General features: G+C 40.2%; 1 protein-coding gene across 1 annotated transcript in view; it reads left to right on the forward strand.

Moving 5' to 3' along the window:
• The window catches only part of Wdhd1 (WD repeat and HMG-box DNA binding protein 1), a 72,179-nt gene that overhangs the window by 53,747 nt on the left and 6,866 nt on the right, over nt 1-11,566 (forward strand). Inside the window, exons 21-24 of the mRNA XM_008839541.3 lie at nt 2,321-2,364; nt 2,727-2,897; nt 3,089-3,219; nt 8,253-8,391. Coding sequence (XP_008837763.1) covers nt 2,321-2,364; nt 2,727-2,897; nt 3,089-3,219; nt 8,253-8,391 — 485 coding nt within the window. The remainder of the gene's footprint in view (nt 1-2,320; nt 2,365-2,726; nt 2,898-3,088; nt 3,220-8,252; nt 8,392-11,566) is intronic.

The following is an 11,566-nucleotide window of genomic DNA, read 5'->3' on the forward strand; positions in this document are numbered from 1 at the left end:
GATTAGATAGAGGACAGGACTGCTGATTTGTTTTGTTTTGTTTTTAAGACAGGGGATCTCCCAATAGCCCCAGCTGTCCTGGAACTCACTATGTAGACCAGGCAGGTCTTGAACTCACAGAGATCCGCCTGCCTCTGCCTCCCGAGTGCTGGGATTAAAGGCGTGCGCCACCATACCCAACTCATTTTTTTTATTAAACGAATATCATATAATGCCATTTCTCTTTTTAAACTATATACATGTGTTACTTTGATTTGTAAAAAATTGTGTACCTGGGGCCGGCAAGATAACTTATTATGTGAAAGCACTTGCTGAAAAAGCCTAACAACCTGAGTTCAATCCTGGGAACCCACATAACAGTGGACGAAGACAAGTGAATCCACAAAGTTGTCTTCTGATCACATGTCAATGGCATGCGCATGTCCACACAAATACATTATTCGTATCCCCCCCTTTCTGTAATGATGGTAAAAGAAAAAATTAAGTTGTATACTTCTATTCAAAAAATGAATTGACTTTAGGTCAGGTGTGATGGTGCATGCCTTCAATCCCAGCAGTTGTGAGGCAGGAGCAGGCAAATCTGTTCCAGGCCAGCCAGGGCTATAGCCTATCTTAAAAATTTTTTTAACTTTAGGTTGGCCATGATGGTACACACTTTTCTTCCAACACTTGGAAGATTGCTCAAGCCAGGAAGAGTACTAGTGTAAAACCAGCCTGAACTACATAGCAAGACCCTATCTCACAAAGGAAAAAGGGACTCGAGAGCTGGCACAGTGGTTAAGAACGTTGGTTGCTCTTGCAGAGGATCTAGGTTCAGTTCCCAGCACTTAACATGAGGAATCTGGGAAAAAAAGAGCATAGGGTATTAGGAGAGTGTGTAATACTTGGCTGTAATCCAGTCAGTACAGAGGATGAGTAGCTGAGGAAGTTCTCATGGAGTGCTGACAGCAGACACTGGAAGGGTGAATTGGCCAGTGAGGCGATGGTGGATGGGAGCAGGAGCAGGAGCAGCAGCATATGTGAAGACTGCAGAGGGTAGGGGGAAGAATACGGGAACCAGGAGAAAGTACTGTAGCATTTTGGAGGGGTAGGCAAGAGCCAAATCCTGAAGATGTTGTAGATGGTACTAAGGATTATGTTCTGTATTCCTAAATCCCTGGGAGGCTGTGCTAGGTTCTCGGGAAGAGCATAACATGGTGCATGATCCTGAGGAGGAACAGACATGAGACTACTGAAGCGGTCCAAGTGAGACAGAGTTGTAGCTTGGGCTAGGCTAGAGATGGTAGAAAGAAAAGGCTTTTAATATGGAGTACGGTTCAGAGTAAAAAAACGAGTGCTTGGAGCCAGAAATTAGAGAAAAGCAGATTTATCTGGAAAGATGATGAATTACCATGAGATATGTAGAATCACATAGACAGGTATTTGCATCGAGCACTTAAGAAAGTAACCTGGCTTTGAGATACAAAGCTAAAGCCATTGGCACAAGTAGAGTGATTTAAACCATGGGCACCATGGTCACGGGTGAGAAAGCATATGAGAGTATACAGCAAGAAGAGAAAGGAACTCGACCTAGGGAACCCCACCATTTAAGCATTGGATAGAAGAGGGGAGGAAGCACTGAAAGAGAATGAGACCACTGGGCCGGAGAGAAAGAAAGACCAGGATGTATCTCAAAAGTCAAGAGAGGAGAAAGTATTAAGAAAGGCGTAGTTTGCTGTATAGAGAGCCACTGGGAGGTCGAATAAGATGACTGAAAAAGTATCCAGCAGATTTGGTACAGAGAAGATTGGGACTTCAGCTGTAGTGTAGCAGGGCTGGAAGTTTTGTGGTGTTATGGAGGATGTATGGTAGGGAGGAAACAGGAATAGTGTCAACAAATTTTGAAAATTTTGATAAGGAATGTAAGAAAAAATGGTAGCTGGAAGTAGGGTATAAGGGTTTTTGTTTTTAAGTTGAGACATGAGCAGTTAAATGGGAAATATCAAAGGTGGGGAAAGAGGCGTCATCAGTAGGTCGGGTTTTTTGACAGTGGGGGTGGGTGTCCAGAGTAAAGGGATTACTAACCTTAATTTATGCTGTGGTGTCACTGTTGTCTGTGTATACTGACCTACTTCATGGTGGCAGGTTGGTACAGCTCCCATCCAACACTGTTTCTCTTGGAAATAGAAAAGTCATCTGTGTTTAATTGTTTTAAGGTTACAAAATACTTTGCTTGCATATGATATAGATTAAAATAATCTGTTTAGTATTATAAAAGTCACACATTGTCTTTTTTTTTTTTTTTTAACCACTATTAAATGAGGGTTTATTTCTTTAAAAGGTGCTGTTATCTGTAGCAACCAGGGACGAGTAAACCCCTTCAAGGTAAGCAGCAGTGTTTTCTGTTCTGTAAATGCACATCCGTACAAAGAGATGTTTCCAAGTGACCCTCCCTAGACTCAGAGTGTTAAAGACTCATCACTCTGAAAACAAAGAAAAGGCAGCCAGCATTGGTTCCCATTTGGTCTAAGCATTAGATGTTCTACTTAACTTCTGAGTACTGGTGGTTTGGGGATGTGAAATTTGAGAATATGTGCCTGAGTCTCAATTTGGGTTGTACCACATGACTTTATTTCCAAAAAGCTGACCAAAATGCAAACTTACATAAATTTAAAAGAAAAGTACATTTCTTGGGAATTTTGTTTACTTTTTTAAGCATAAAATGCTAACACTAGTTTTCTCTTTAGGTACTTGTTAATTCCAAAGAACCAGCCATATCAGCAAATTCAACACGTTCAACTAATATTTTAGACAATATGGACAAATTATCCAGGAAATCCACTCCACTTAATCGAGCAGCAAATAATGAAAAGTCTCCAGTTATAAAGCCTCTCATTCCCAAGCCAAAATCTAAGCAGGTACTATTTTAGTGCCCCACCCCCTGCAGTAAGCATCATGTACTATGTTCCAGGTACAGAGTAGGTGCCCATGGTTTATCATTATGTAGCTGGGGAAGTGGATTCAGTCATGGTTTTGTTCCAGAATCCCCTTTTTAAATGTTCATACGCTAGTCCCCAGAGATTCAGACATCTCATGTCTGTTTTTGTAGGTATCTGCAGCATCCTATTTCCAGAAAAGAACTTCACAGGCTGATAAGACTGAGGAAATAAAAGAAGAAAATCCTAAAATTCCAACATCTGAAACCCCAGCTATGTCCCCTCAAAACTCTGAACATCAAAGGTCGGTATATAGAGGAATTTGTGTTTAATATATACTGTCCCAGTTTAAAAAAAAAATCAATAGCATAGCAAACCCATTATTCAAAATACAAATTTTCACAATTTTGTTATACCTTGTTATGAATAATTGGCACTGGTAGTAGTTATTTGAACACTTTTTTTTTTTTGGTCTTTTTGAAGTGGGGTCTCCCTGTAGCCCCAGCTGCCCTGGAATTCACTATGTAGACCAGGTTGGCCTCAAACTCACAAAGATCTGCCTGTCTCTGCCTCCCAAGTGCTGGTGATTAAAGGCGTGCGCCTCCATGCCCGGCTTTGAACACTTTTGATGTTAAGGAAATCACAGCTATTTATTAGTGTCTTACTTTCAAAGCTTATTTAAATGTTTTAATTAATTATATAGGTTTTTAATTATGAATATTTATTGGTGCTATATTTTACAATTAATTTTTATTTTTGTAATTTATTTATTTTGGTTTTTTGAGTCAAGGTCTCTCACTATATAGCCCTAACTGGCCTGGAACTCCCTATGTAGACCAGGCTGGCCACAGACTCAAAAAGAGCCACCTGAAAGTATGCACCACCATACCCCAACATTGTTTTTTGTTTTTTTCTGTTTTTAAATTTTATTATTTATTTTTATTTATTATGTGTATGAATGTTTTGACTGCATGCCTATTAAGTGCACCCATGTCATGCAGTGCCCAAGGATTCCGGAAGAGGGCATTGGGTCCCCTGGAACTGGAGTTAAGGATGGTTGTTAGCCACCATGTGGGTGTTGGCAATCAAACCTAGGTCCCTGGCAAGAGCAGCCAGTGCTCTTAACCACTGCGCCATCTCTCTAGCCTCCGTTGTTATTTTTAATTTTTAATTTTATTTATTTATTTTTATTTTATGTGTATTCATGTATTGCCTGCATGTAGGTAAGTGCACCTGTATGTTGCAATGCCCTCTGAGGTCAGAGAGGCTGTCAGATCCCCTGGACTGGAGTTTCAGACAGTTGTTAGCTGCCATGTGGGTGCTGGGACTCGAACCCGGGTCTTCTGCAAGAACAACCAGTGTTCTTAACTGCTGAGCCATCTCTCCAGCCCCCACAGCCTCCATTGTTTTTAACTAACATAGTTGCACAAGAAAAAAACAGCAAAAAATACCAAAAGACATGGAATGAAAAATAAAACTATTCCCCCCAGTTTCACATTCCCAAATGATTCATTACAGGTTTCTTATGTACCCTTCTAAAATTACTCCATGCATAAACAGATACCTGTATCTGTCCTGTAGTTTTATTACTATCAGCCTTTACATATCATTTCATATTTCTGCATCCAGGGCTCTTTTAATCTTTTTACATCTGTTGAATGGGTATATCATAATTCATTCAGTTCTCTTCTTGTGGATAAAATGTGGTTGCTAATCTTAAGTCCAGGTCTCATATGCGTAGTCTGTCCTCAAACTCCTACACTCAGTGATCCTCCCATAGCCTCCCAGGTAGCTGGGACTGTACTGTGCACCACTTTGACTAACTTACTAGATTCCTTATTTCCACTGTGCTGGATCTATTTAAGTTAACGTGAGGGGAAGGGATTAACTTTTTTATGTGGTTATTTTGTGTTTTGCTATGAATTCGATTTATATTTTGAAATGTGAAATTTTTATTTAAGAAGCTTGATGAGCACATGCCTGTAATCCCAGCACTCAGGAGGACCGAGAGTTCAAGGCCAGCCTGGGCTAGAGAGTAAAAACCTGTCTTTAAAAAGAAACGGGGTTGGAGAGATGGCTGAGCGATTAGGAGCACTGCTGGCTGCTCTTGCAGAGAACCCAGGTTTGATTCCCAGCACCCACATGGTGGCTAACAACTGTCAGTAACTGCAGTTCCAGGGGAATCCAGTGCCCCTCCTCACCTCTTTGGACATTACATGACACAGATGCACTTAGACAGATGCAGGCAATACACTTCATACACACACAGAAAATTTAAAAATTAAATAAATAAATAAATAAAATATTTTTTTAAAATATACAAAAAAAGCTCAGAGCATTGCAAATTCAACTATTCGTTAATTCACTACGTTGAAAGCATACCTTTTGAAATCTCACTAAGGAATTATATTTAATCATATATCCTATCACAGATATTGATACATTAAACTAGAGGAAAAATAGCTCAATTTTGTTTTTCTTCTAAAACGGCTCTTTGGAGACAGAAATTGTATACTGTTAGCTTGACTTGTGACATTTCACTAAATTTAATTGAAAGGAGTCTATACTAATTTGAAAATCCAAGTACCTTTGTCTAACATTATTAGCTTTTTGTTGTTGTTTATATTATTTTTCTGAAAATCTGATTTAATTATGATTATTTGAAATTTGTATATTATAGTTACTCTGATATTTTTAGGTTTTTTTTTTTAAATAAATTTTGTTCTGTGGCAGTTTCTTACCTGTATACAATGATTCTGGTTACTCTCCCTCATCTCTTAGACCCCTCCCACTTCTGTTGGCCTACCTTCTTCCCTACAAATCTCTTTACCATATTCATGGCGTTTTGTTTTTTGGGTTTTTAAAAATATTTTATTTCTTTTTTAGGCCAGGCATGGTGGCTCATGCCTTTAATCCCAGCACTTGGGAGGCAGAGGCAGGCGGATCTCTGTGAGTTCAAGGCCAGCCTGGTCTACATAGTGAGTTCCAGGACAGCTGGGGCTACAGGGAGACCCTGTCTCAAAAAAACAAAGAAAAAAAAAAGTTTTTATTTCTTTTTTAAAAAAATTTCTGTATCTGAGTGTTTTGTCTGCAAGTATGTAAGTGCCCTGTACAGAGGTCAGATGAGGGCATTGGATCCCCTGAAACTAGAGTTAGTGATGGTTGTTAGCCACCATGTGGGTGCTGGAAAATGTGAACATTTTCAACTGTGTAGGTCTAGTGCCAATAGGTATAGCTGCTGTGAGTTGGATTGCCATGCTGTGTCATGGCATTTTATAGCCCTCCTCCCTGTCTTCATTCTCCCCCATCTCTTCAGTGCTCCCTAAACCTTAAGGGAGTAATATAAATGCCTTATTTAGAGCTGAACCCTTAGCCACCTTTTACTCTTAGTATCTTGTGCCTTCATGAGTCTCTACAATCACCTCCGTTTACTGCAAAGAGTGTGTCTGTTTAAGGCTAAATTAGCCTTTGTGTGTGTAAACATCGATATTTAGAAGGTGGTTTGTTGCTACGTCAGTTTAGCTAAGCAGCAGTAGTAATTTCTTCCCTAAGGATAAGAGCTCTTCAGTCACAGAGTTGACTGGGTTTATAATGGTAGGCATTCCCTCTTGTGGAATAGGCCTCAAATCGAATCAGGGAGCAGTTGGTTGCCCGCATAAGAGTTTGCTACTAACTGGGCTTATCTTGTCTGACAGAATGGTGTTGTTCACATACTTCACAGCTGAGTAAGACCACTGATGCCTTTACTCCTCTAGCAGCCTGCATAGCACCATCTGGCTTTATGAAGCTAACCAGAAGGGAGGAAGCTTCCAGCTCAGTTCTAGCTTGATTTCACTGTATCTTACATGCAATGTGTGGTGTCTTCAGCAGTAGGATCTTATCGACTAGTTCTTGTGGGCAACCAAGAGGAATGATAAGAACCTGTATCGTTTGGGGGCCCTCTGGAATCTCCCTGGCTAACTACTTTTATGGAGGTACCCCACACCTGTCAGTGGGGTTTTATTTAGTGGTCCATTACATGTAGGACCAGCATTAGCTAGCCTTGTGGGATATCTGCTTTCATATCTTGCTGTTATAGCCAAGGCTAGTCTGGAATTTGCTGCCCTTTGTCTCTGCCTTCTGAATGTTGGGATTGCAGGCATGTACCACAGTACCCAGCTTGATGTTTTGTTTTGTTTGCTTTTAATAGTTCTAAAAATTAAAAAGTTTATAGAAAGATAATTCAGTTTTATTCATTTAATAGAGGGAATTCTTTTTAGTGAATTTAAGCATTTATAATTAATACAGTTTGAATTAGAGATACAATTTTATATATTTTGTTTCTGTTTAAAAATTTAATCATAAATACATTTCTCGTGCATTCTGACTCATTATTTAGATTCTATTCAGCTTCAGCATAGTGAGAGGCAGTCTAACTAGTAGGTGGTCTAAACATGGGGATTCTGGTGTCAGGCTGCCTGGCTATTGAGTCTCAGGTCTGTCTCTTGCTCTGTTTTTTGCCTACTAAGCAATTCATCTCTTTGAGCCTCAGTTGCTGGTTCTATGAGTTGAGCTACTAATTATTTGTAAATGATAGAGTTTTGATGTCAGATAATACACATAAAGCATTTAAAAGGATACATGAGAGTACGTGATCAGAAATGATTAAATATCTGCATTGGGCTGGGCTAATCTCAGCCCTCGGGAGGCAGAAGCAGGCAGATATCTGTGAGTTCGAGGCCAGCCTGGTCTCCATATCAAATCCAGGCCAGCTTGGGCTACAGGGAGACCCTGTCTCAAAAAGACCAGAAAAAAAAAAAAAATCTGCATTAAAGTGTCACTGATGACCTCTAGCAGTTTGTGTTGAATGTATGATAGAACCCAGTCAAATTTACTAGTGTGTTGCTTTACCTAATGATGGTAGGGGAGAAGCCAGGTCAGTGAGAGCAGGGGTAAGATGATGGAAAGGGCCTCAGAGAAGACAGCAGTGTTTCAGATAGCTGCTTTGCAAAATGGTCAGTCTAAATGACAGTTGGAGGAATCAGGCCAGAGGGGCTCAGAGAGGTTGGAGTCCTTGAGCCTCTGTACATATAAGACTTGTCAGCACAGAGTTTATGGTTTCTGCACTTGGAAATATAAAGGTAAGTGCTTCTTCTCAGTTGACCCTGCAAAGGATTTTCCAATTCATCATTTTCCTGTAGTCTACAGGCAACTTAAAGTACTATGGGCAGAACAAGTGTAGTTGGGTCTCCCTTATTTTACATAGGTATAGAAAGGCTAATTACCAGTTTAAGAAGTCACATGGAACTTTAAATTGTGTGTTAAACATAAATTTCTTTCACATAATTATTATTTTAGACCAAAGACTGGGTTCCAGGTGTGGCTGGAAGAAAATAGAAGTCATATATTGTCTGACAACTCTGACTTTTCAGATGAAGCAGACATAATAAAAGAAGGAATGGTTCGATTTAGAGCATTGTCCGCTGAAGAAAGGAAGGTAAGAATTATTATGGGGAGGTTGAGGTTTTGGTGAATTTCCCAGGCTTAAAAGTTTCTTATCGAAATGCCTTTTTCTGCACAACACGGGTGCACTTACCTACATGCAGACAATACACGCATACACATAAAATAAAAATAATAAATAAGGGGCTGGAGAGATGGCTCAGCAGTTAAGAACACTGACTGTTCTTGCAGAGGACCCGGGTTTGAATCCCAGCACCCACATGGCAGCTAACAACTGTCTGTAACTCCAGTCCCAGGGGATCCAACAGCTTCTTTTGACCTCCGCACGGGTGCACTTACCTACATGCAGGCAATACATGCAATACACATAAAATAAAAATAATAAAAGATAAAAATTTTTTAAAAGGTTTTAAAAAAAATGCCTTTTTCTCAGCCAGGCATGGTGGCATGCACCTGTAGTCCCAGCACTTGAGAGGCAGAGGCAGGTGGATCTCTGTGAATTCAAGGCCAGCCTGGTTTACATAGTGAGTTTCAGGACAGCTGGGGCTTACAGGGAGACCCTGCTTCAAAAAGACAAAAAAAAAAAAGCCCTATTCTTTGGAAAATTGATTTTTGTTTTCGTTGTTTTTTATTTATTATTTTTATTTTATGTGTATGCATGTATTGCCTGAATGTAGGTCAGTGCACCCATGTCGTGCAGTGCCCTTGGAGGTCAGAAGAGGCTGTGGGATCCCATGGGACTGGAGTTATGGACAGTTGTTAGCTGCCATGTGGGTGCTGGGATTTGAACCTGGGTCTTCTGCAACAACAACCAGTGTTCTTAACCACTGAGCCATCTCTCCAGCCCCTTTGTTTTATTGTTTGAGACAGGGTCACCCTGTAGCCCTGGCTGGCCTGGAATTGGCTATGTAGACCAGGCTGACTTTGAACTCACAGAGATCTGACTGCCTCTGCCTCCCAAGTGTTGGATTTAAAGGGATGTGCCACCAGGCCCAACTTTTCTTTGAAAAATTAAATGCATCATAAAGCTCTTGGTGAAGAGGAAATTAAATGTGAAATGACAGCCTTGAGCAAGTGGATTTGTAGTAATTATTGCCAAGTGCCTGTGATCAATATTTTGACACTTATTTGTATAAATGAACATTCTTAGTTTGGAAAATAGCCCCAAGAAAGTCTTAGTTATCAATTGAAAGCAGAAAAGGATTAATCAGCGAAAATTAATTGAATGTACATTTTAAAACTATTTTCTGGTCCATGGAAGTAGCATTTTTTGCAAAAATTCAGTTAAAAAAATATAGGAGGAAAACAATGCTGTCTACTTGTGCATGAGAATACTTCCTTTTGGGGAAAAAAACCTTCTGCTGTGGTCCAGCCTTTCACATGGAAATTAGGACAGGCTTGAGGACCCTGGAGGGTTTCTGTCACAGTCTGGAAGGAAGGAATGTCATTCTATTGTAAGGGAAAAGAATGTAGGTGCTGTATCACTTAAATCCTCAGCTGCTCCACTGGGAGGCAGTGTGCAGCATTGGCACTTCTGACATAGATACTGGCGGGTGAATTGGGTTGTATGAATGGTATTGTATAACAAAGAAGCTAGAAACTGGACTAACCACTTCTTTCCTCATTTAAAACCTTTCCAGCATTTTTTTGTTTCTTTATAAATTGACGTGAAAAAAATAAAATAAAATAAATTGACATATGAATGAATTCTTTTGCAAAAGAGGAAGAGACTCAACAGAATTCGTGATTATGTGTTGTTTTTGAATCTTGGGGTGTTTTATGGTTCTGGGTATAGAACTCAGGATTTTGTGCATGTGAGGCAAGCTCTTATACTGAGCTACAGCCGCACACCATGGTTATGCGTTGGAGTTTTGTTTTGTAATAGGGTCTTACTGTGTAGCCTTGACTGACCTGGAGCTCACTATGTAGATCAGGGTAGCTACAAACTCATGGCAGTCCTTCTGCCTCAGCATCCCCAAGTTCTGTGGATTATAGGGATGAGCCACTATGCCTAATTGCTGATTGTGGTTTTGAGTGCTTAAAGTGTGATCAGTAGCTTTTTAAAAATTATTATCTGTCTGTCTGTCTGCCTGCCTGCCTGCCTGCCTGCCTACCTACCTATCTATCTATCATCTATTTATTTTGGTCTTTTTGAGATAGGGCCTCCCTGTAGCCCCAGCTGTCCTGGAACTCACTATGTAGACCAGGCTGGCCTTGAACTCACAGAGATCCACCTGCCTCTGCCTCCCAAGTGCTGGGATTAAAGGATTGCACCACCACACCTGGCTTATTTTTATTTTATGTGTATGAGTGTATTGCCTACATGTGTGTAAGTACACCTGTGTTGTGCAGTGCCAGCAGAGGACTAGGGTGTTGGATTCCCTGAAACTAGAGTTACAAACTGTTGTTAGCCACAATGTGGGTGCTTTGATTCAAACCCTGCAAGAACAACCAGTGTTGTGTTCTTAACTGCTGAGTCATCTCTCCAGCCCCATTATTTATTTTTATGTGTATGAGTGTATTGCCTGCAAGAACGTAGGTTCACCTGTGTTGTGCAGTGCTCATAGAGGCCAAAAGAAGGTGTCATATCCCTTGGAGCTGAAGTTAAGGATGGTTGTTAGCCACCATGTGGGTGTTGGGAACTGAACCCAGGTCCTCTACAAGAGCAGCCTGTGCTGCTGCCCTTAACTCCTGAGCCATATCTCCAGCCCTTATAATCAGTATTTTTAGGGTAACTCTTAAATGTTTATTTAATTTTTTTGTCCTTTTTTTTTTTTTTGAAACATTTAAATCCAGTCCATTCGTGCAGGAAATTCTATCCATCAAAGGGCCTCTTTTCTTCAAATTAACAAATGATTAAGAAACTGAAATAGAAGAAAGGGAGGAGTCTTATAGAATCTTTTTATTTTTATTTTTGTTTTTTGGTCTTTTTGAGACAGGGTCTCCCTGTAGCTCCAGCTGTCCTGGGAGCTCACTATGTAGACCAGGCTGGCCTTAAACTCACAGAGATCCTCCTGCCTCTGCCTCCCAAGTGCTGGGATTAAAGGTGTGCACTACCATGCCTGGCTGCCATAGAATCTTTTTTAAAAAATGGCTCTTACAGAATGAATGAAAAAAAATCAAGAAAAATATCTCTAGATAAGGTTTATTTGAGACCAACTGGTCATTACCCAAGATTTATCTGCAAGACACACAGTAATTAAAAATGC

Source organism: Nannospalax galili, unplaced genomic scaffold (assembly GCF_000622305.1).
Source record: "Nannospalax galili isolate Female #2095 unplaced genomic scaffold, S.galili_v1.0 scaffold336, whole genome shotgun sequence".
Taxonomy (NCBI): domain Eukaryota; kingdom Metazoa; phylum Chordata; class Mammalia; order Rodentia; family Spalacidae; genus Nannospalax; species Nannospalax galili.